Here is a 24674-nt window from a genome sequence, read left to right as displayed (position 1 = left end):
AGGCGCAGCAGGGTGGGGGGAGGGGGCCGGCGGCGGCGGCGGAGCGGGGGGAACCCTAGGAGCGGAGCGGGGTCACGAGGTCCGACAGCTCGTTCTCTCCTTATTTAAATCGTCGTCCTTGTTTGCAAATTCACAGTGTACTTGTATTTATCATGCTCTAACACCTCAAACCCATCTCTTCCATTCCAGAGCACATGACAATTTCCAGATCTTGTTATATTCTGCTTCAGTTTTTTAAATATGTTTGGGCATATGATTCATGACCATTTCAAACACTTGGTAATGCATTCTTGTATCCTCACCATAATTTTGCATCTTATCCACTCCAGCATAGATATAATAGGTAGATATCTTGATTCCATGATCCAATTGTTGAATGACTCACACATATTATTGTCAACTGAATCACAGTAGCTTCCCAGCTTCATGTAAGCCCTACTCCAGTGAATTGGGTCTGTATTCATCATGTCCTTTGCTCCTTCAACTGTGAATTGAGCCAACCGTGCTCTGTTATAGTTGAACAGAGACCTGTTAGGAGCCTTTACACATCTCCAGAATCTCTTTTGCAAATCTTTGTCATTATGTTTTTTCTTCCAGTTGGAGTAAATGTGCCTTGCACACATCCTATGTTCTGCTTTTGGAAGAATATCCTCTATAGCCCCTATTAGTCCTTTCTGCTGGTCTGAGATGAACACCCACCCATCCCCTTGATTACTGATTTTGAGGTCTCTGTTTAACTTCTCAACAAACCAGAACCAGGACTCATATGTTTCTTTTTCGACTACAGCCCAAGCTACAGGGTACATCTGATTGTTGGCATCTCTTCCCAAAGCAACAAGTAGCTGACCAAAGCAAGCACCTTTAAAGAAACAACCATTTAGTCCTATAACCTTTCTGCGGCCAGCAAGAAATCCTTTTTTAATAGCACCAAAGCACATGTAAAACCTCTCAAAAACATGCTCATCATCCTTCACATCATCTGCCAGTTTGATAGCAACAGTGCTACCTGGGTTAGTTCTCAGCAATTCCAATTGGTAGTCAAAAACCAATTCCCTTTGTGCCTAGAGTAAGTTTCTCTTACATTTACTGACAACAAACCTGCATACATGTCAAATTGCTCATCACCTACACATATGTCAAACTGCTCATCACTACCAGATAGCATGGTTTGGTCTTGGTGCATTTCTTTATCACGGAGAAAGTGCTCCTGCTGAATTGGCATGTTCATTTCTTCAACAAAAACATCAGCATAACCACCATCTTTTATTCCAATGTCCATCCTCTTCACCGAATCATCATCCGACAGGAACATAAGACCATCACTGACTTTTTTCCTGGAAATAACCAATGTAATTTGTAGCTGTAAGTACCTCTGCAGTGACCTCTTTCCACTTGATGAATATCTTCTGCATAGTTACATAATTCTCTATAGGACAAATTATCCCTTGGAATGAACATCTCTGCCACCAATTCCCCAATGTAATCCAACTTTCCGTCCACTTGCTGAAATGATCCATAGTAATGAAACCTGACTAAGAAGTTGTCCAATGGATCGGGACCAGGAGAACCTACAAATTCAGACAGGAAGAATCGACATTCAGAAAACAAATAAAGTTGAATCTTTAGCTCTAACCATACAAAATCCAGGAAAGTATGTACAGGAAAAGGTAACATTCAGTCAAGCATGGCAGATCATTTACTCTGCATTGAAAGTATGTACCGTGCAACTTCAGTTCATTCAGGCAAAATATGTCCACTTTTCTCCTAAACCAAACAGGAAAAACATCTACAATAAATTCAGACAAATATGTGCACTGAAAGTTCATTCAGCCTCATTTACTCTGTAGGAGAAAGTGCAAGTTTTCCTACACCAAATTATCTTGAAAGGTCGCTCCTTTCCCTACCAATTCTCCTTGCATTCAAAGTTCAGTCAGCCCCACTTTTTTCTGAACTATCATAGGAACAGGGCAACCACCCACAACAAATTCTCCAATTTACTCTGTAGGAGAAACAGGGCATAAGATAGAGAGAGAGATATATGGCCATCGGTTCCAGAGATATGGTCACTTTTTTCTGAACTAACATAGGACGCAGTTGACAAAACAGGGAATCAATCAAAAAGCCACATCTACCCCTAAAATCATAGCACTAAAGCGCTCAATTCCCGTCATATGAACCCATGCCTCTACAGCACACGCGATTCCACCGGCGCTCGCGATTCCGTCGGCGAACAACACCTGAACCCAAATAGAGGAGCAGCAAAGATGGAGGGAGAAGCACCTGGACACATGGTTTGGTTCCGCCCGCTACGGATGAGCGACAGATGAGGGAGGCGACGGCGGACGGCGCATGCGATTGCCAAGCCCTAGCGAACGAAAGAGGGGAGGCGATTCTTCTAGAGGCAGAGCTCTGACGAAGAAAAAGGGAAGGAGACGATAGAAAAAGGAAGAAACGAGACAGCCATCTGACTAATGGGACCCACACTGGCCTACTCAGCGTTCTCTGCCCAGTCAGCGCCTAATCAGAATCATGGGCACACATAAACCGCTCCAGATTACATATAAACCGCTCAAGGGGGTTATTAACCCGGTTTGAGTAATTTCAGGGGTTTGAGTTCAGGGGGTATGTATCCCAAAGAGTGGATTTGAGGGTGATTTGTATACTTCTTTCAAATACATATATATGCGAGGCCCGGCCCAGCCCAGACCATCACATTCTTACCGAGGCCCAGCCGCTGTTCTCCGGACCTGTGCCCCCCTGTACCTCACTGCCGGAAGCAGAAGCAGCAGCGCAGCCAGCAGCAAAAGAATCGCGAGGAGATGGCGGCGGCGACGGCGACGGTGCAGGCGCAGCCAGGACTCGACGCGCGCGAGTGGGACGAGGCGGCGTACCGGCGGGGCATCCTGCGGGAGCGCGACCTCTCCTGCCGCACCCTCTTCCGCGCCGTCTTCTACGACCAGCGCGACGAACCCGACCCGGACGTCCTCCTCGCCGCCGCCTCCAGCGACGGCTCCCTCGCGTCCTTCTCGCTGTCCTCCTGCATCGCCTCCTCCGCCTCCGCCCACGCCGCCCCCCAGGTTTCGCCTCCCCCCTCCCTCCCCCTTCTTCCCCCCATCCCTGCTCTATTCCGTGTTTGATACAAACGCCCCGTTCCCCTTGATTTGATTCAGCCGGCCGCCGCCGCGCTGGTCGACCCCGTCTGCATCGTCCAAGCGCATAGCGGCCCCGTCTACGACGCCAAGTTCTACAACGATCCGATTCAGCCGCTGCTCTTCAGGTAAATGCTTCTTCTTTCTGACCAATTTCTTCCTGTTGGTGCCGTGGGATTGGCGGCCAAGAGTGTTCTCAAGAAGGAAAATTTACAACGTGATCCGTTGCTTGTGACAGCTGCGGGGATGACGGCCACATTCGGGGTTGGAGATGGCACGAGATGCAGAGCTGCCTTCTGCCACTCTCTCTGCAAGGTAATGTACTCGTGGCTTGGTTTGCTAGATTAGTTGGAACTGTGCTTATCCACCTGTTCTTACATACATGTACTTTCAGTAAGAAGAAAAAGCTACTTTTTTTCACTAGCAAAGATGTCAATCTTGCGCATTCAGCTTCTTGTGCATAGTCTCAGTCTCATCTTATATGGTTGATTTACAGCAGTTGAATAAAGAAGTATAGCCTTACTATTTTAGAGCATGAATGAAATCTAAATCAACAATTGTAAAAGTGCGTGATATTTGTGCTCACTTCTATGAAACTGAAAATGCTTTTCAGATGCTTTATGTCAATATTATCCCTGTGGCCTGCGTTGATGATAAAGTTGATATTTGTCAATGAGTTGAGTCAAATATATTACTACGAGTGCAGAGTGAAACAAATCATCTGTCTAGCTAAGCTACCTAAAAAATAATGGTTATTTATTACGTAATAGGTAGAGCACTTATTTTGATCTTTCTCATGATATTTTACCATTGCATTTTTTCCCAGGGGATCATGTTGAACCAATACTTGACTTGGTTAACCCTCAGCATGAGTAAGACTCCATACTAAACAATTGGACATGCAGATCTGACAGTTCTTTGTTCCTGAGGAATACACCAGTTCTCTCGCCCTCCATTTTCTCATATATGTTTCTGTCAATTTATAGAGGCCCTTGGGGTGCACGGTCTCCAATACCAGAAAATAATGCCATTGCAATTAGCAAACAGGTTAGTTCTTTAGATTTGCATATTTTCACACTGTTTGAAGAAAGCAAGCAGCACAACAGCCTCTTATGTGCAGTCTGTCCTCATTCTTCTCGTAGAATGCTTGATTTCTTATTTGGTTATGATGGATATTGATTTTCTCCACTATGCTTCTTTCAAACAGGATGGATCTCTTTTCGCAGCAGCGGGTGATGCATGTGCTTATTGCTGGGATGTGGTATGTATTTACTTGAGGTAAAAATATGATATATAGAAGTCCTGAATTAATTGAAATGAAATATGCTTTTGCCTAAGAACCATTTGAGTCACAAGCTTCCATATCCATAGTATTAGTGTTCTATGTGACTGCTTGAGGTGTCTGACAATAATTTCGATCATGTCTGCTTGTCTCAGGAAAGTGGCAAGTGTAAAATGACCTTTAAGGGGCATACTGACTATTTGCATAGTATCGCAGTTCGTGAGGCAAACCACCAGGTTAGCTCATTATTTTAGTACTGTAACATTTTCTTATGAAAACCTGCTAGATTTTGCCATAGCTATTAATGGACAAACTTGTGCTTTTTTTAGGTGGTAACTGGATCAGAAGATGGGACAGCCCGCATCTGGGGTGAGCAATCCTCTCAATTCAAGAAAGTTTCTGTATTTCGTTTTTGTTTAAATATGGTTTATCTGTGCTCTTCCAGTTCCTAGTGGTATTGACAGCAATATCTGCCTTTCTAGTTCGTTCAAAGAAAAAACGCGCAACGCGCTATAGCAATCTCTGCTCCTATTAGTTTTACTTCTCTGGCCACAAGACTTATGCTACATGCTAACAAATTTATCATATAAGTTCAACTTTGGCAAGCTTTTATTCTGTTATCATGCTTATTCATGCTCTTTGTGGACACTCTAGATTGCAGAAGTGGGAAGTGTACGCAGACGATACGTCCAGTACAGAACAAGAAAACTGAGGGCTCGTGGGTCGGTTGCATTGCCATTGATGCGAGTGAAAGTTGGCTGGTATTGGGCACATCTAGCTCATATAGATACTAAGTGTTTGTTAGTTTTAGCCAAGTTTTTTGCTGTATGTTATGTATCTTACTTTGTTTTGGGTTGTACTATTCCCAGGCTTGTGGTACTTCTAGTGGTATATCAGTTTGGAGTCTTCTTTCAAATGAGTGCATCTTTAACGCAGATTGTGGTGCTCCTGTTCAAGATTTGTTGTTTGACAAAAATCAAGTAAGTGCTGATCTGTAGATGTTCATTTGTTTCCTCCCTGCCCAAGTAAGACCTTTAGTTAGCTGGTTAGGTTGGAATAAAACTTGAAAATAGAACAGTTTTTATAATGCTCATAACTATGAGTTTTATAGAAGAACACTTCTTCCTTTTTTCACCGATTCAAAATATAAATAGGACAGTAACTAAAACCCATAACTTAACCGAGAACACGTTTAGTAAAATTGGTCAATGGACCTTCCTTTTTGTTCAATAAATTGGTCAATGATTCAGTGTAACTCATGATTCAGATGGCCACTAAACTGGTCCAGTAAACTGGTAAGGTTGCTCAATGCTCATTGTTAGAAATAGCTACTATTTAGTTTGAAGATGGATAAGAAACATCCACTATAGTAATGCCTCGTAAACTGGTAAGGTTATCAGTGCTCATTAATAGAAATAGCTCATCACTAATTTGTAGATAGGCAGGAAATGATCAGTATATGGTGAACTTCCAATGTTACTCAATGCCCATCATTAGAAGCGGCTCGTCATTGGCTTAAAGGTGGACAGGCAATAATATTAGAGACATATGCCTGCCTTTACTGAGTTTAGCAAGCACTATGGCTATAACAAACTAGACACCCACATATCCAATTACTTCAATCATTTCCATGCATCTGATATGGTTAAGGTGAACAACAATTCCCACTGGTGTATGTTTTATCACAGAAGACTGTTCGAATTTATCACTAAAGACACCACCAAGCATTTGAGATTTGGTTGATTACCAGACTATTTATGTGAAAAAGGGAGATGAGTAATATAAACAACAAAGTGGCATGCATGATTTATCTCAACTCTTTTGCTTCCAATAGCATGCTAACCGTTTCCGCATTTTTTTCCTGTTCATACCACATCCATTCAGATTTTAGCGGTCGGCGCTGAACCTGCTCTCTCCCGTTTCACGATCAACGGGGTTGTTGTTTCGCAAATAAAGTGCGCTCCTCCATCGGCATTTTCTGTCTCCATGCATTCGTCCGGGGTATGTATCCATGTCCCTTTTAGTCGAGACCACTTCTTGGATCTGCGTCATCTTCCAATATCTGGGGCTGGAAATTCTGTTCTCACTTGCTTGCTACCCATGCCGTTACAGATGGCAGCTGTTGCTGGGCATGGGGGTCTGGTGGATGTCATCTCTGGATTTGGGAGCCATCTCTGCGCGTTTCGCTGCCGTGGCCTGGATAGGTAATCAGTTACCGAGTGCTGATGAAGCGTTACTGCGCAATTTCCGTTTGCCACTCCCACATTAGTCAGTGGAGTGCGAAACTGTATTTCTTTTTCCCCTCACTGTTGTAATACGAGTATCAGTTCACTTCAGTCTGTGGAATGATTCCCTGACAAGGATAGATTCTTTGTAAATGTCCTTGTTCAAAGATATTCTGTTGGAGGTTTCGATACAATCCGTCTCAATCTGTTTCACATATGTTAATTTTTGGAGGTAGCTAGAAAGAAAGAGCTACTCCTGCAACTCTTACTGCTCGATAAATTTGGTTTCTGAGATTAAAATAGCTCTAGGTAACTTCAAATTATCATCAACAACAACAACAAAAAGATGAAATTGCCACCAAATTGTGTGCTCAGTTAGTCAACACCAAGCTGAGTAATACAACTTCTCTTACATACATTAAACAAAGAACCAAGTTATAGGCTTACAGCCCAGGTTTACATGTAGTTGCTACCAACCAGCGACTAATACAACTCCTCTTACATCAAGAATACAACAAAGTTACATATGCTTGCAGTACACATTGTCTAAACAGACATACTTACAGTACAGGCTTACACACCGTTCAAGTCGACTGATTTTGGAGTTCCACCACCACTCAGGCACACTATTTACACCTTCAACCCATCACCCATGGAACCAACAGGTGTGCCAGAAATACCCATCTCTGGCAAATATGTACACTAAAACCCTTCCTATATATACACAAAGGCGTGGCGTGGACCGTGGAGAGATATCACCAGCAAGGCTTCCAAATACAAGTGGTTCTAAGAATTCCATCATTTCATCCTCCTACTCCACAAAGCAGATATCAGGAGCTTTACCTACCACCTATTCGTCGAACTGCACGCTAGGTAGAAGAACTTACAACCTGGGCAGCAGCCACCCAAAGGTCCAGCCAAGGAGCAATCCTGCACCAACGATGCCTACGCCAACTGCAAACATGATGGCCTTGCAGAAGCCACCTTCCTTGTTCTGCCTCCTGCCTTTCTTCTTTGCCCTGCCTTTTCGCTCCCCTTCTGGGTCCACCTTCTCCTCCTTCATCACCGTCCAGGGAAGCTCCGGGAACATGGCTGCTATCTGATGCTCTTTCAACCTGAGCTGGAGGCATATGTTCTCCAGCTGCAGCATTTTCAGCCACTGCTTACACGCAAAGAGGTGCGAGGCCTGACGAAACAATAGCTTGACGACATGGTCTTTCTCATCATGAGCATTCTTGGCAGCCACCTCGGCTTCCCTAGCCCGTGTCTGCGAATGGCGAAGAGCGTCCAGTAGCTGGGCCCTCTCGGCGTCTTTCTGATTCTGATATGTGGGCTTGCTGCCTGGTGTGTGATCACCACTACTATATGAATCCTGCGTGCCCCTGCATTTCAAATGTAATGTAATGATATAAATAAATGCACAGAAATCTGGAAGAAGCTTGGATGAAAGGAAAGGGCACCTCAGGCATTTCCAGGAATAACATAATAACAATATACAAAAGAGGCATAAAATGGACATCAGTGGACATGATGCCAAATTACATTAAACTTAAATTCAGTCAACTTTTACCCGGGCGCATTTAACTTTTATCCATAATAAGTTTTTTGTTCTTGTCGCAAAATTACCGAAAACAAGTTTAACTGGCTTGCAATTTTGATTATGACAACGCACAAAGGACTGACAGAGATTCACTGCATATATACAGACTGGAGCAAAATTAACAGCCTGTTCCTTTAATTTCAGCCTAACTAGGGTTGGGTGTAATATGTAGATAATGGAGCTATAAAAGATTCCTTGTAGTGAAAAACTACATAATAAAAGAAAAGAAAGTACATATGGCGGGCAAATCTACAAAGGAGGACACCTAGTTGTAGTTTTGATGGTTATGAAACAAGACAAATGAAACCACACATACCCATGCGCATCATTTTTGTGAGACTGTTGCCAGCCTCCACCGTCAGATGAATTCATCTCATTGGTGCTTGAGAGGCTATAGCTGCACATCATAGTGTCGTGTAGTTGAGGCTGCGACTCTTTACCAGAAGAAGATGATGATTTCCCACAGCCATCCTTGCTTTCATGGCCGTTCAATTTTGCCCCATGAATACGCACTATCTGAGTGGGTTTTGGCAGATCGTTGTTCTCAATGTGCTGCATTGCTCTTTCTGCAACAAGCGAAGCCAATCCTTCCTCGTCAGCTACTTGCCACCAGGGCTGAGACTTCCTGTCTTGTTCCCAAGGTGGATCCATCTCATAGCATGCCTTCTTTGGTTTCTTCGGAAACAAAGGGTCAAAAGTATTGAAGTCCATAACCTCTTTATCCTCGTGAAGGAAGTTATTGGAATTTCCTCTGCACTTGAGACTCGTTTGAGGGCACCCTTCGCAAGGTGCTTCAGATGTTTGCTTCATAAAAGCTGTTGAGACCATCCATGGCGGCTCAGAAGGGCACTCGCTCTTCTTCGTGTTGATGTCGTCAAGCGTAGAGACGGGCGAGAAACTGTCCACTTTCTTCACATTGGCTTCTCCGCCCATGTAATTCAGATGGTCACCAGAAAGCACCTTGTGGCACCCGAAATTGGGCTGCAGCTGAAGAAACCACGCATCTATCGGCTGATTGGAGTTCATCGGGTTCCAGTTCAGATGCATGAAGTTTGGGATGTGGCAGTCTCGCGGACTGGTGGGGTTCCCGCTGTTTGCTTCATGCTGTTGCATCGACGGTGGACAGCAGGCCAGTTTCGGAGCCCTCTTTGCATCCTCCTGAAATAGGCAGCGGTTGGCGGCCCGTTGCCAAGCAGCTCTCGCTTCTGCCGCCGCCATCAGTCTCGCATGTCAAGGATCTGACCATCAGAAAGTTGACCATCAGCATTAGCTCATAGTACTTGTTTCGAAGTGAAAACAGTATCAGCAAAACGTTCTCTCTATATATAAGAGATGAGAGCCACAACGTAACATGCATAATAATTCACAAGCATTCCCAAAATTATTGGACAAACCATTCACAAACGTCCATGATTAATTTACTTGGTGTCAGGAACAATTTAGATGCCAGATATAGGACAGTGCCACTGCTACGGTGCAGTATATGATAGCACTATCTATGTCGCTTCCCCAAAGCAAGCAAGCAAGCAAGCAACGTTGAAGCACAGAAATGTCCACCCATGGGCCATGGCCAAGAAGAAGGCAACCATTACTACTGATTCCAGCGGGAGTGCAACTTTGGAAGGGAAGCAGTAGTAAAAGATTACGCGAGTACCGCCGACAGACCCCCCGACCCCTACCGAGTGAGGGGACTAATCATGGCGGCTGGATCTGGCCCGGGGAACTGCCCGGACTCCTATCTTGTTTAATTCCAAGAAAACTCGGCTCCATGAAATAATCGCATGACATGGACAATCATTGACGACATCCCAAGAAAATTTTCAGGCGAAGGTGCTTGACCTGGATCGGCGGCAAGAAGCGGAGGTGGGATGAGCGAGCCCCACCCACGTGAAGTAGATTCGAGCCAGGCGCTTGGAAACTTGAGCGGCGAGGAGGGGAGACGCCGATCCCCAGCTAGCAAGGTGAAGTAGCTGGATCAACAAGTGAACGTGCCCCTAATAAATGGAGAAGGGGGAAACCGGGGAGCGGAGACTGCGGGCAGGGGATCGGGAGGTCTCTTGCGTTGCTTGTCTGCCCCCTCTGGAGAATGACGTGAAAGCAAAGCAAAGGGGAACAATCAGACGCAAAGATAGATATTTTAGTTACTTGTAAATAAAATTGAAAAGAAAATTTTCTCGTCATTTTTGTTAGGCGCGCAAGCGCAAGCGCCTCTTCTTACCTTGGCTGGCTGGCCGGCTGACAGCGCCGCGCCGTGCTTCGCTGGATTTCCGCTGCTGGTCTGTTCGTTCTCTCCGTTCGTCTTTGACTACGATTTTATTCCGGTTTTCCGTTTCTGGGGGCGAGCGAAGGGGGAATGGGACTGGGAGGATCCGTGCCTTCTCGATCTCGATGGGAATCTGTGGAATCCTATCCATAGGTTTCTCTCTCCTCGTCTCTTTTGTTTTATTTTCTAACTTATATTATTATAATTTGCTGCTGTTTTCTGCTTGGAGTGGTGTAAGGGGTGGGGTAGCCAGGGGGCGGTGTGTGTGGGGACGTGTGTGCCCCGCTGATGCCGCCACATCACCTTCCACTTGAGCCGGGTGTGTGACTCACTCCACCTCCCAAAAACAATACACTAAATAAGTACTTCCTCCGTAAATTAATATAAAAGCGTTTAGATCATTATTTACATGTATGTGTGTATTCGAGCAGTTAAAGTAGACCTCTTTAACATTCTACTATTAAAAAAAAACCTCTGCGGATGTCCTTAGGTTCAAAGGAATTTCACATAAATAAATTGGGACCAAGCACCCGAAATAGAGATTCATGTCAGTCACTTACGATTTAGGCCATCAGATCAATATCCAACGGTTAGAAACGTGCTGTCACTGTTTATCTTCTTCCTCCCGCAACCCCCAGCCTACCCTGCCCCATTCACCTGCCTCCACCCTCCGCGGCCGGCGGGCGCTACCGCATACCACCTCGCCGCCCCGCCCTCCCTTCAACCTTCCCCCATCGTCGCTGCTTGCCGCCACCTCGGCCATCCCTCTAAGCCCCGCCGCACAACTCCGGCGATCCCATGCACACCCACCCCCTAAGATAGATAATGAGAAAATGACTCACCCTAAGATAGATAATGGGGCAATTGCTTCTCCGGCGAGTTCTCTTCTTCTCCGGTGGGGTTGGAAGGAAGGAAGAGGTGACCGGCGCCTGGAAAAATTTCAGGTATCTGATAAATAGCAAAACCAAAATAAATTTTATCCCAAGTTTTTGTCTGTGCAGATTGTTTGGTCCACTTTACTTTTGTTGCAGTGCATCAAACACTATTTGCTGCTAATTCTGTAGTTTTCTAGTCATATGCTAGAATTTAAGAATACGTGACATTTTGAATTTTTTTATTCTTCCTATTCTTATTTTATTTTCTTACTATGTCTTTGATACCTTGTGAATCAAACAAGCCCGTATGGATTTTCTGTTGTTGAAACCAGTACCGACAACATTGATTTCCACAAAATCGCCGACAATGTAAAAGAACTAAGCAAAGTCTCCACAAGATTTCCATTCTATAAACAGCATCCATGGCTTTTCACTGCGAACACATGTTCTAGTCTCTATGATTTTATAAACAAAAGGCCATGCTATATGCGGCAAGCTATAAAAAAACCAACATATCAAAACAAAAGGCCATGCTATATATACTGCAAAAGACGAGAGTAAAACTGCAGAGTGCGCAATCATGGCCACCCACACGTAAGGTCGTCCTTCTCCCCGCTCAACGCGCTTAATTTCCTGAGAAAAACTGCTGCTTTTGCCCGATCTCTCGCCAACAATCAAGAGATTTGATCGTTTCGTGACACAGCCCGCCCAAGCCATGCACGGCACCCTGCATACAATGCAAAGCAAAGCTCAGCAAGCAAGCAAAGGAAACCACAGGAGTCAGCAGTTTCTGCACAGATATTTTCGTTTCCGAAGCCGTCCGAGCGTACATCTCGAATGGACTGTACAGAGCAATCTTTGGCTTGCCACAGGCTGTGCGTTTTCCTGTTACGTGCAAGGCTTTTAGAGAACGTGCAAAAGCTGTGCACAGCTTCCCGTCCAGCAGCAGAGAAGCGAACAAGTGTACACGGGTTAGGCCTCGGAAGTTGCCTCGTATGTATTGGGCTGTGAGCTGCAGCCTGCATGCTCTCTATTGGGCATGTAGCAGCCGGTGGTTTTACCTAACCAACAGTACATAGATAGATCCAGCAGCTGTTGGTCCACGACTGGGACGTAGGCGCGTGAATCCAATTCACCACCACGTGCTGCAGTGACCAGCTGCCGGCGAGATGAAAGGGGCGGCAGAAACTTCTACTGTGCTGCTGTGAAAGGCGTGGGTTTTCGTTACGTATGTCAGTATGATTCTACCAAGTCATGGATGGTCGATGGTGACCGGTTCATGTCTTCACAGAAGCTGCGTTTCCTTGGCTATATGTCCCATATGCCTATCAGAACTGAAGTTTGCCACGGAAGATATTTCAAGATTTTTTTACTTTCATCCTGATTTGTGGCTTCAAAACGCGGCATGTCAAACATGCCCAAAATACGAGTTTTGTGCAAGTAAAGCATGCGCTTCGAGATCGGTCAAGTTCAGACATGCTTCACTATGTGCAATATGCGAAGCAAATATCCCAGATTATGTTATCTAATGTGACTAGCAAGTTGTCCCTAAGTTATTATAAATAATAAAATCATATAGTATCTGGCTCTATCAATAAGGAGGAGCAGGGTCAGGGGCGGCATACAAATTGCTGACGAAGATAGGAGAGAGGTAGACATCTTTGTAGGAGTAAAGATTATGCAGTACGAGTACAAAATAGAGCTGTACCTTCCACTTCCATTAGAAGCCAAGATCAAAAGAAGGGCAGTCATCTATCAAATCCTGGATCGTGGGATCTCTACATGTACGAGAAGGGCCACTGTCATATTTGGGGTCCTCTGCTGTGTTATTTGCGCCGAGCTGCAGACGCACAATGGCACACGTCAAACGACTAACATAACATAGTATGTGCAAGAATTTTTTTATGACGTAACACTAAAATTAGAACTTCCATAGCCTGATCTGATGATAATGAAACTGCAGCTGTGGGCGCACAATATTTTGACAGTAAGCTGAAGCAGTAACTTCCTCAAATTCAGTGTTAAAACTTTCCTCCTCAGGCTTGTTCGGTTAATCCCTCCCACAAGGGGATTGGAGGGGATTGAGGTGGATTTTGACTTGTAGGGGATTTAATCCCTCTCAATCCCCTCCAAACCCCTTCAAATCTGAAGGAACCGAACAAGGCCTCAGGGAAAATTTCGACAGCATAGGGTGCAAACCTGATCTGCAGTTCCACTTTTGTCTTCTCGCAAGTTTGGCATGCTAGTGACATTCGAAATTGGCGCAGAACCTGTCAAGTACAGACCAGTATGGCAGCATTTGTCGTTTAGTCTCGGTGGCACTGGCACGGACACTTTGTAAGATGTATAAGCTGGTCTCGGTGCAAGTAAATTCACTGAAGCAAACTTACCTGTACCATTACAGTTTACAGTGTTAAGATTGCCTGACGATACTAGTTTCTGCTCGTTTGCATTGCACATCTCAGATCCTGGGAGATCTATCAATTCCAAGTCCGAAGCATCAAAAGCTGGTGGTTTCCTACAGAAGCATCATTAGTGTCAATATTCACTTGTTATTCTATTTGTCATGCTGGAGCTTCACTGTAAAGCAATATTGTAGGATTTAAACATGAAACAAAGCATTAACATCTTACATGATGGCCTGATGATTGTAACTTCGATACGCATTCCCTGATAATTCATTCCTATTATGAGTGATTACTGAGTTCTTTGCCTGTGCAGTATCCAGCTTCAAGCAAGATTGCACAGATGTACGAAGCTGGGTAGCGAAGTGAGACAATCCAGCTGGGGGCTTCATGATAGATAGTATTTGGGAAGCTATAGATCAAAATGATGTTATTGTTATTAATATAAAAACACATGAATATACATGAATTGGAGTACTTGTGCAAACACATCAATAAACATGAATTGGAGTAGTTGTGCAAGCCATCCAAGTTGATACCACAAGGATCAAGCAGGCACCTTGCGAAACAATATTTCCTTCAGAATGAGCATCTTACTTTGCAATAACTAGTGCAGCACTGTGGGGACTCTTTAAGTACTTGTTTCTAAATTATGACGTTCGGAACTTTGATTGTCAATTAGTCTTCTGGTAATAAGCAAGAACAAGTTGAGGAAAATGTGCATAACTGAAGAATAGACCACGGCTGTTTCAAATTTTAATGCTTGTAATGTTTACAGAATCATGTATCTAGATTTACTATTTACCTATCAAGCGAATTAAAGGAAATAAGGAAGAACCATTTTCCATACATCACGACTCTGCAACAGTTGCTTCACAGTGCTATGTAACTGAACACTTCACGAGTTCACGGTGCAAGCAATCAAACATCCTGAACTGCTAATTGACACCTATATCAAACTAATTTGGAGTTGGTACATTTTTGTGTTACTCGAACCCGCCTTAGCTGAGCATTAGTCTCGAATAAAAAACCCTACTTGTTCACCATTAACTTTGGCGTTACATGTTATGTACGGAATATTACACAATGCCAGCTGTAATCTGTTTCATAAATGGTAACCAGTTACTGTTTTGCATGTTAATATGTTCACTCTTTGTATAACAACTGATCGGATTGTCATATTTGAGGTGTGTATCCATGATTCTTGGCTAGTCCAAGGAATAGCAGTAAATTGCCTCTCAAAAGTCCACTGTCCTTGTGGCATTCACCACAGGTGCATAACAAACTAACCTATTTTTCTTCCTATTTGTCTTGTCTGGAAGGAACTATGCAAAGATATTTAAGCTAGCAGTTCAGTAAAGGTGTACAAACCAGTCCGTAAAGAATCATCAGCGTTGCCAAATGTTAATTTTCCAACCTCTCTCCCGACAAAACTAGTGGGACACACTGATTTCCCATCCCGAAGACCTGCAAATTGTGGAGAAACATGGTTATTTTTGCATTCAAACACCAGCCAGTAGTAGAGCTAGGATGAAAGTATGAGCATCAAGTCCAAGTACCACAAAATTTTAGTGGATCATCCATTCTATTAAGAATTGATTTGTCAACTTCTGGCCGGTTATAGCTGGTAGAAAATCCTGACTTACCCCTATGGATATCTGCAAAATCTGGAATCCATCAGCAGTCTCACTCTCACTACATAAAAGTGTACAAGAAGCTGCAGAAATAGTAATGGTGCGTAAAATTAATCCCAAGTACCATCAAATTTATGCGGATCATCCATGCCACCAAATGTTGATTTTCCCAGGTCATTAAATGTTGATTTGCCAACTTCTGGCCGGTTATAACTGGTAGAAAATCCTGATGTACCCCTCTGGGTGTCTGCAAAATCTGGAAACCACCAGCAGTCTCACTCTCACTACATAAAAGTATACAAGAAGCTGCAGAAATAGTAACAGTGCGTAAAATTAATCCCAAGTACCATCAAATTTATGTGGATCATCCATGCCACCAAATGCTGATTTTCCCAGGTCATTAAATGTTGATTTGCTGGTAGAAAATTCTGATGTGCCCCTCTGGTTATCTGCAAAATCTGGAAACCACCAGCAGTCTCAGTGTCTCACTACATAAAAGTATATAATCAACTGCATAAGTATTAGAAATAGTGTGTAAAATTAAGCCCAGGTACCATTGAATTTATGTTGATTATCGATGTCACTAGATGTTGACCCCAGGTCTGTTCTTCTGTAACCAACCGTGCAATCTGGTTTACCCCTCTGAAGATCTGTAAATACTGGAAACAAACAGCGGCTTTACTACATTAAGATATACATGCAGCAGAAAATAGAACAAACTGATTATTAAGTTAAGCTCAGCTACCATGATAGTTAAGTGGATCGCCCACGTTACTACATGCTGATTTTCCGACCTGTGGCTTGTTAGAGTCGGTAGTGCTTCTTGTTTTAGTCTTCCGATGATCTGCTAATTGTGGAGACAGATGAATGATTGCAAATAGAATATGTGGTAAGCAGGAAGACACATCCAATGTTCGTGTAACCTTGTGATCACATACCATGGAGCCTGAATGGACTAACAAACTTTGGAGATTTACTTTTGTCATCCTTTTCACGCGTATTCTCTCCATTCTTAGGCACTGTGTGACTTGAAGCCTCCCCAGCAGCATGTGTATGTTCTACATCTGCATACAAATTAGCAAACTAATAAGAAATCTCACATGTCACAGAACAAAAAAAGTATGTTTCTATAAGTAGAACTCACCTATTTGCAGATGCAGAATTATAAGTGGAAAACTGTATACAAAAATGACTGTCCTTAAGCATGAACGAAACTAACCTTTCATTTTATTTCTGAGCTCAGTGACTTCGATAATATAATTAGGAAACTGACATCTCTTTCCACATTCAATAGATTCACCTGAATTGAAATATCTGGTGCCAAGCACTCCACCTTCTTCATCCAGTAAAAGAATCTGAAAATACAGTTAATACAGCTAAAAACACCTTTGTACAGTCATCACAGCATTTGATTTGATATAATCCAACAGCATCTCCTCTGTTAAAGCTATCATAAAACACCAACCTCAAATTAGCATGTCCATTAAGAACTGAGCGTTAGTTGCTAACCTGCTTTACATTTGGACCAGCTTGGACAAGCCTTATAACGCCATCATGAAACTTCTTTGCCTTTTGAATTAGTTGGGCGGTGTATAAGACACTCCATTCCACTTCTACAAAAGGATGCACATTCCATATAAGCCTCAATATATAATAAAAATAATACATTACATGTTCAAAGCACAAGCATCGTTTATACGGGAGGCTACAAATTAACCTTTGAAACTTGAGTCTGCCGAACCCATAAGGCTCCCTGTGCTGCCAGCAGCTGCAACTTCACTCTTTCCAAGCTCTGGCTTGTTAGAACCAGAAGTGGCTTCTGATTTACTCTTGTCAAAACCTACAAAATTGCTGAGACAAATGAGGTTCTCACTGTGATATGCTGGAAGGATGTGTAACTTCAAGTCCACCTACAATGGAACTTCTGTGGACTGATGAATTTCAGGGAACTTGTTGTTCCAATTCCCATTTTGCTATTCGCATTCTCCACTCCCTTTGGTCTTGTCTGCATCATGTGTTCTTCTGAAGATTTAGGATCTCCACCTTCATATTTATCAATGCAGAAACACATCCTTTCAGTGACAGCAAAGAAAACGTTCTCTAGGATTTTTCTATAACTCGCAACAAGTCAGAAAGTCTCAGCAGGCACACGCGCATATTCGTAACAGAAGTCTATCTATACTAGATGTACGAAACCAACCTTTGTTTAGATTTGTGGCCTTGCCGATCTCAATCAGATAGCCAGGAAAACTGCATTTCTTGCCGCTTTCCACACACTCCCCTGACTTGAGGTGCCTGGTCCCCAGTACTTGGCCCTCTTCATCCAGCAAAACGATCTGAAACATTTTAATTCACACGATGATTCATGACATTTTATCACCCGAAATAAACTGATCACATGCCAATCAGCCTATGGTTACTAATTAGCATCTCCGACCTTCGATATACAAATGGAAAACACTTATCAGAGATGTGCATTGCATCCTACCTGCTTGGAATACAACCCAGATTGAACGAGCTTCAGGAAACCGTCGTGATACCTCTTAGCCTTCTGCGAAACCTGGGTGGTGTACATCGCGCTCCACTCTGCAAACAAAAGCGCACCCTACTTGTTCAGCCCTCGGGGTAGAGCCAGCTTGTTCAGCCTCCGCAGGACATACGTAGAACAGGTGGCGCGCAAACCTTGGGACGTCGAACCGGCGGACCTGGCGCAGCCGGAGCCCGTGGCTTCGGTCTTGCCGGCGCCGCTCTTGGGAGGTTTCACGAACGCGCGGGGAGCGCAGGTGTTGGCCGCGCTCTGACGCGCCCTGGCGCCGCCGCGGTGGGCGGCTCTGGGAGCGGCGGGCTCGGAGGGCCTTCCGGGGCGGGCGGTGGTGGGGACGCGCTGGGCCTCGCCGACGTCGACGAGGTGGCACGGGAACTCGACGGAGGCGCCCTCGGACACGGACTCGCCGGCGCGGAGGGACCTGGCGTCGATGGTGACACCGGCGTCGTCGAGGAGGACGAGGCGGCGGGAGTCCGGGCGGAGGAGGAGGACCCCGTCGTGGTAGGCCTTGCGCTTCTGCCTCACCTGCGTGGTGTACGTCGCCGCCCACCGCCGCGGCTCCGGGTCCATGGCGGAGTGGGGGATTGGTGAAATTCGATGGGAATTCAAAATTCGAGAAGGGGAGAAGAGAAGAGGGAACTCCCTCACAAAGCGAGCGAAGCAGCGGGGCGCTGAAATGGTAAAGGCGTAAAGCACTAAAGCCCAGCCCTGCCGAAGACGTATTCTGTGCCAAACAGACGGATCACACGGCCATTGTTCAGGATACTTTTTGGGAAATGATTGGGATCACCCGACGAAGCACAACACGTGCATTCGCCATCTCCGTAGCTGTTGGATTAGATTTTAATAAGATGGCTAGAGTAAACCTATTACCTAGGCTAGTTTTTGCAACTAAGCGGTTGTTGCGATTTCTCCCACCATAACAACTGATGTGTTGCGGGATCCGAATCTGGACCCCCCTCCAGAGCAGCCACCACCCGTGCTCCTCCAAAGCACCCCCGATGCGGGATCCGAATCTGGACCCCCCTCCAGAGCAGCCACTACCCGTGCTCCTCCAAAGCACCTCCGATGCGCCACCGCTGACGCCGGCGAGCACCTCCGTCGCGCCACGCCGAGCACCCCCGTTGTGCCACCGTTGACGCCGGCGAGCACGCGCTCTGCCGTCGCGGGCGTCGACCGCCTCCACCACCATCAACCCTATCTCCTCCTCCCTCTTCTCTCCTTCGTCCAGCCGCATCGTCGCGAGCACCCTTGTTGTGCCACCACTGGTGCCGGCGAGCACATGCTCCGCCGTCGCCGTCGTCGGCCGCCTCCACCACCACTCACCCTCTCTCCTCCTCCCTCTTCTCGATCGACAGGGCCCGTCCACTTATGCAACATCACTGCTGTTGCAAAAAATAAATGTGCAAAAAAGACCGTTGTTGCAAAAAAAATTGCAACAAGACCTATGTTGCAAAAGAAAAATATGCAACAAAACCTGTGTTGCAAAAAAATTCTGCAACACAATCTCTGTTGCGCAAAAATTCTACAACACAATCTCTGTTACAAATGTTTCTGCAACAAGGTCTTTGTTGCAAAGTAGAGAAAAGAAGTTCACCCCGCTAGATCTGTGTCACATCCAACGGCTCGCGAGGCGGCGGATCTTTTAAAAGGATCCGCCGACCGACGCGTAGCAGACCCGTACTTTTTCCGTAGAACACGCCTTTCTTCTCTTTCTTTTTTTGTGAAATCCCTTTTTCAGTAGAACACGCCTTTCTTCTCTTTCTTTTTTTGTGAAATCCCTTTTTCAGTAGAACACGCCTTTCTTCTCTTTCTTTTTTTGCGAAATCCCGCATGAGTAGAACGCGCCTTTCAAACGCGAGAAACGTAAAGCCTTGTAGTACATTGATTTGATGTCAAATCATGTTTTCCGGAGGATTTTATTGATTCAAAAAAGAAAAGAAAAAACGCATGGGATTTTTGAATTGTCGTTTTGTACAATCCGTAGATACGTTTTCCTTGACGATTTATTTGCACTACATTTAGTTACAATGCAAAGGATTCTAAGATGTTTTTAGATGTCCAGTCCTACAAACCAAGAACACCACATGGATTACTTTTTCAAAATCTACGGCTGCTGCAGAAGGAACGCACCGAAGCCTGGTTCATACACACTTCCACTTGCAAACCTCCTCTTCCGAAAAACACCAGCTTGGCCATATGTTAGAGGAAACCTCGTTGAGTCTGCATTTTGACAAGGAGCTCCTTGTCAAAATACAAAACGATGCCACTGAAGTTACAACCTCATTGGTGGTAACAAGCCATATGAACCACATACTGGCAACATCTTCAGTTGAAGGCTACGGACATGCTATCGGTGTGCTGTAGCAGTGCAGAAGTCGAAACCACACGAGCCATGCGTCGCCTTACCGATTGGAACTGTGCCTTGTTCTGACTATGTGGCCACGCGAGGGAAGAACAGTGGCCTGGAGTTTCATCGGTTAAAACTGTCACAACTCAGAGATATTCGTTGGAATCATCGTCGGCATCGTCCTCATCGTCGCTGCCGTAAGTTTGCAGGTAAGCTTCATCCCCTTCATCCTGCGACAGCAGAAGCTACCTATCAGCCTCTTGGTTTTTAGAGGCAATCGCCTCAAGCAACTTATTAAAATCATACGAGACTAATATTAGTATCTGAGATAGTACTTTTAAAAAAACTGAAGTATCTGTGATACTGAGACGATATGCAAGGACACATGCACATTGTGATTGTAGAGAGTGCTTGCAAGGGATCACTCTAGCTTGCGGGAAACGGTTCTCTAAACGAGTATTTTGCTAAGCCAGTCTGGTCATGCATGATTTACCTGTATATTATCGTCATCTGAAGACAAATCATCCTCAACCGTTTGGAGTAACTCTGCGTCCTGTTTTCTCCCAGCAGCCCTCATCTGTACCTGATGATGATAACAAAGGTGTAGCGCATCATCAAGAAGAGTTAACATGGAAAAATTAGATTCGATGAAATCAGATATAAATTGTCTTACAAGCTGTGACTTTAACTTCCAGATCTTGTGTCGCAGAACTGAGATATGATGATTTAATGCCTGAAAACGTTCAGCCATCCGATATATGAAAGGTAAGTACAAATTGTACAAAAAGAGGAGGATCAGAGTTTACGGTTGAGTTACCTCTCGTCTTTGGAGCTCAATGGACCGTGCCATTGCCCGCCTCCTTGTCAATAGGTTCCGTGGCTTTAAAACTTGGGGCCTTTTATAGTTCTTACCACGGTAGAAAATGATTGAATATCCTTTTGTTGTCTTGTCGAGTGCAATGAGCACGCCTCCACTCTCAGCTTCTAGAGAGATAGCAATATGTTTAACTTGTTCAAAGGTCTTCCCCTTCACAACAATTTTGACCAATTCTCGATGCTTCCAATGGAAGTGCATGTTTTGCACAGTACCATCAAAAACTTCCCGCCTGCCTATGAAATTTTAACAAATAGAGGTAAATCATGAGTGTTCACCCTATGCATCCTACATTGCAACTTTTATGTGAAAAGTTTCAGTTGTACCAAGCATCAAAAAGGCCTTCATTTTCAGGCCAATTCTGCGGAATAGGAAACGCTCCTCGTCTGTAACAGTTTCCAGATCCGTTGGAAGCTCTGCTGGAGAGAGATATTCCTGAACTTTCGCCAAAGCCATCTCTGCTTTTGCAACCTTTGTTTTCGCCTGAACATACAAAAGAGTTGTTATTAATTTTTATTATATATAGACTGCAATGAGATTTTCTAAATATGGAGAGAGGAAGTGTAATGCTGTCTCGGAAATGAACAATGAAAATAGGAAAATATGGACTTCCACTCTACATGTATATTTTGAAGAACATACCAAAATGAGTTTTCTCTTCATGTTCTTCAAAAGAGAGGTATGTTTGGCCAAAATCAAACGATTATTCTCCTTTTTCCTCAGCTCGTCATTAAGTGAATCTCCCCATCGAGATGTGGCTTCTCTAGTTTCTGCAAGAGTGCCAGCAACTAGAGGATTCTTTAATGCTTTGGGGATGGCAGTAATTGAGGCTGATGCTTTAAGCCTGGCCAGCTCTTCCTGTTCCTGCTGAGTAATTGCGTGTTGTTGCTGTTCCACCAAGACCTTCCTTACTTTAGGAGTCACGAAGTCATTTCCCCTATAGAAAATAATATACTCCTTGTTCCTCGAAACAAGTACTCCTCCTGTCAATTTCTGCATGTGTTTTGTTACAAAGATTCAAGACACACGTTCTCATGAAAAAACATGCATAGGCTGTATCGTGAGCAGGGACACAATGATCATATTCAGAGTCCAAAACATACTTCAGAAGAATCAACAGGGGAAGATAAAACATAGCACGGTACGAAAAGGAGATACAACAACAAATATATCCATTCATGGAATTGCTTTCTCAGCAACTCACTCTTCAAGGTTTCAAACAGTATGATTTATGCAATAAATATTGAATCAGTCATAAGGGGCAATTGCTAACATACTGCATCCTCATAAAAAAAGTAAGCAAAAGCAGAAAATCTGCATATAAAGCAATCTCATGTGATTTTAAGCATTTCGATAATGTGGTATAATGATCTTAAAATATGTCCGATTTACCTTGATTTCCTCCGCCATTCTATCGTTGCATGTGTTCGGCACCCCCCTCTTGATGGCAATCTTTACAGTAGAACTTTTCTCCCATACTTTAACAATAGCAGCAGCCAAGCCTTGGTGTTCCCTGTTTCTCCCTGTCCACAAATATGTAAAAAAAGTGTGAAGAAATAATTGAAGCTTAAGTACAAGTAATTACAAGCAAGCAACTTCACAAACTCCAGTACCTAGAGCGAAATGTGGAGCAGTTTGTCTAGCAAGTCTACGCAAAGCTGTCATTTCCTTATCTTTCAAACTAATTTTAGTCCTGTAAGGAAGTTGCCTAAATGGTGGCTTGTACCCTGGAACTAAACCGGGAAGCAAGTCAGCATCCACAGGGATGGGGCTGCGACCAGACCAATCCTTGTACCGTGGTCCCAACTGATCTAAGAAGCTATCGATATCAAATGTTTCCGTAGCTTCTTGAGAGAAATTCATGATAGATTTCAATCTTTTCACATCGTCTGCACTTGACTTTTGCGAATTGCGCTCAACAATTGGCTTTTGCAAATCATGCTCAACAGTTGGCTTTTGCAAGTTATGCTCTTCAGAGCTGGGTACAACACCAATGGCATCACCAGCATTTTCAGACGAATCAACTTCCGCAATTTTGGCATATGACTGCACGCATCGAAGGTTGTAGTTCATTCCTCGATATAAGACAATCGACCTCCCTGACCTCCATATCACAGTTCCTCCAGTCCTGTCCTGATTGACAATAACAAAGACCACAAATGCCTATCAGATTTCACTGAACTGAAAGCATCGTTAAATAATAACACGTACTTTTGCTCAATCTGTGGCTGTAGTGATAAGGCAAATCAAAGGGGCGCAGAAGGCCAATGCAACGGGTACCTCTAGTATCTCATGGGTTCTCTTCATGTTCAGGCTGGGAGGCCCTTCAAACCTCATCTTGACCACCTCGTCCACCTTCCATTTACTGTGGATGCTCTCCACAATGGCATGTGTAACCCCTCCTGGACCAACCCTCATCCTCTCCTTCATCCTCAATGCAGCGTCTCTAAGCCTCCGCAGCTCTGGTTCCGGTATAGTCCTCTCCGCCAACTTGGTGTTGCTATGCCTCCCTCGATTGTCACCATCAAACGCATTCCCCTCCTCCCTCTCCCATGGAAGGAGCACAGAACCCAGCTTCTGGACAAAATCTTCCCCTTCGGAGCTCCCAATTGTGGCACTTTCCTCCATCGAATTCCTGAGTGTGTTGACAATTGAGCTTACACTGCTTCGCCTCATATTCCTGTCGAACCCACCGCCTGTGGAAGCTTGGTCCTCCAGTATAGAATCCAGCGGAAAAGAAGAACTTGTTGTCGGCGCAGCAGAATCCTCATCCTCATACAATTCCTCTTCTAAGTTCACTGTCATTGGCTCTTCTTCCAATACCTCACTGTTGTCCACCCACTCTTCGTCTTCATCCTCCGAATCTAACTCATCATCGAACACACCATTCCTGACAGCCTCTTCCTCGTCTCCGCCCACCGGACCCGAAAGCAGCCGGCCGACGACGGTGGGTCCTTCTTGCCCGTGCATCCACGGCGCGGAGACCGGCCGGCTCCCAAGAAGGTAGGTCGGTTGGGAACGCGACTCTTCGTCCCGGTCATGGGCCGCCTCGCCGTGGGCCACGCCGTCATTGCCCTTGTCCTTGCCCTCTCCGACGCCGCCGCCGCCATCCTCCGAGGAGTCGTAGTCGAAGTACTCCACGATGGACCGCAGCGTGGCGCTACTGGGCTCATGATCTTCCGCGCCCTCGTTTTCTCGGTGAGCCGGCTGCGGCTGCTGCCGCTGCCAGGGGAAGGAGGCGCGCTGGGAGGGCGCCCTCGCGGACCAGCGGCGGAGCGCCTGCTCCTCGAAGCTCGGCTTCAGGTTCCTCTTCTTCTTCTTCCTTATCTCCGTGCCGCCGTCTAGCGCCGGCGCCTTGTACGGCGAGGAGGTGGATGGGGAGGATGCCGAAGCGGGAGGGCGAGGGGAGGAGACGCTGCCGATGCAGGTGGCGCGCCGCGGCCGCGTCGATCGGAGGGTGGAGGGGAAGGGG

General features: G+C 45.0%; 4 protein-coding genes across 6 annotated transcripts; 1 reads left to right on the top strand and 3 right to left on the bottom strand.

The window, feature by feature from the left end:
* The first annotated feature begins 2727 nt into the window (after positions 1-2727).
* On the top strand, positions 2728-6860 carry LOC123121357 (THO complex subunit 6). Its single transcript, XM_044541309.1, has 12 exons — positions 2728-3077; positions 3171-3277; positions 3388-3464; positions 3976-4021; positions 4136-4196; positions 4357-4410; positions 4587-4667; positions 4761-4800; positions 5086-5192; positions 5301-5411; positions 6316-6432; positions 6544-6860. The coding sequence occupies exons 1-12, from the start codon at positions 2820-2822 to the stop codon at positions 6637-6639; spliced, it is 1155 nt and encodes a 384-aa protein (XP_044397244.1). The 5' UTR covers positions 2728-2819; the 3' UTR covers positions 6640-6860.
* A 191-nt stretch (positions 6861-7051) lies between these two features.
* On the bottom strand, positions 7052-10671 carry LOC123121356 (uncharacterized). 2 transcript variants are annotated; one of them, XM_044541307.1, is made up of 4 exons: positions 10475-10671; positions 10096-10335; positions 8573-9494; positions 7052-8038 (listed from the first exon to the last, which is right to left on the bottom strand). In XM_044541307.1, the coding sequence occupies exons 3-4, from the start codon at positions 9472-9474 to the stop codon at positions 7540-7542; spliced, it is 1401 nt and encodes a 466-aa protein (XP_044397242.1). In that variant the 5' UTR covers positions 9475-9494; positions 10096-10335; positions 10475-10671; the 3' UTR covers positions 7052-7539. The 2 variants fall into 2 exon arrangements, with proteins under 2 accessions (XP_044397242.1, XP_044397243.1); XM_044541308.1 differs by lacking the exon at positions 10096-10335 and having other exon boundaries at positions 10475-10634.
* A 1064-nt stretch (positions 10672-11735) lies between these two features.
* On the bottom strand, positions 11736-18671 carry LOC123121355 (uncharacterized). 2 transcript variants are annotated; one of them, XM_044541305.1, is made up of 19 exons: positions 18116-18671; positions 17922-18019; positions 17634-17769; positions 17348-17476; positions 17151-17273; positions 16943-17046; positions 16653-16788; positions 16372-16497; positions 16179-16277; positions 15988-16092; positions 15781-15891; positions 15558-15689; positions 15359-15466; positions 15171-15266; positions 14028-14211; positions 13785-13912; positions 13594-13664; positions 13103-13234; positions 11736-12121 (listed from the first exon to the last, which is right to left on the bottom strand). In XM_044541305.1, exons 1-18 carry the CDS (start codon positions 18546-18548, stop codon positions 13115-13117), a joined length of 2439 nt encoding a protein of 812 aa, XP_044397240.1. In that variant the 5' UTR covers positions 18549-18671; the 3' UTR covers positions 11736-12121; positions 13103-13114. The 2 variants fall into 2 exon arrangements, with proteins under 2 accessions (XP_044397240.1, XP_044397241.1); XM_044541306.1 differs by having other exon boundaries at positions 11737-12121; positions 15359-15457; positions 18116-18670.
* A 1247-nt stretch (positions 18672-19918) lies between these two features.
* Positions 19919-24674, bottom strand: LOC123121354 (CRM-domain containing factor CFM3, chloroplastic/mitochondrial; the record flags this gene model as incomplete). The annotated part of the gene is given in 9 exon segments (XM_044541304.1): positions 19919-20558; positions 20822-20911; positions 21002-21061; positions 21146-21438; positions 21529-21685; positions 21845-22195; positions 22595-22725; positions 22816-23335; positions 23483-24674. Coding segments are annotated over 9 exon segments (2878 nt in total), but the record flags the coding sequence as incomplete, so codon positions are not given.

The sequence above is a fragment of the Triticum aestivum genome, chromosome 5D (assembly GCF_018294505.1).
Source record: "Triticum aestivum cultivar Chinese Spring chromosome 5D, IWGSC CS RefSeq v2.1, whole genome shotgun sequence".
In the NCBI taxonomy this organism is placed as follows: domain Eukaryota; kingdom Viridiplantae; phylum Streptophyta; class Magnoliopsida; order Poales; family Poaceae; genus Triticum; species Triticum aestivum.
Note: the sequence above shows the minus strand (reverse complement) of the source record. Positions and strands in the feature narration are given on the sequence as shown.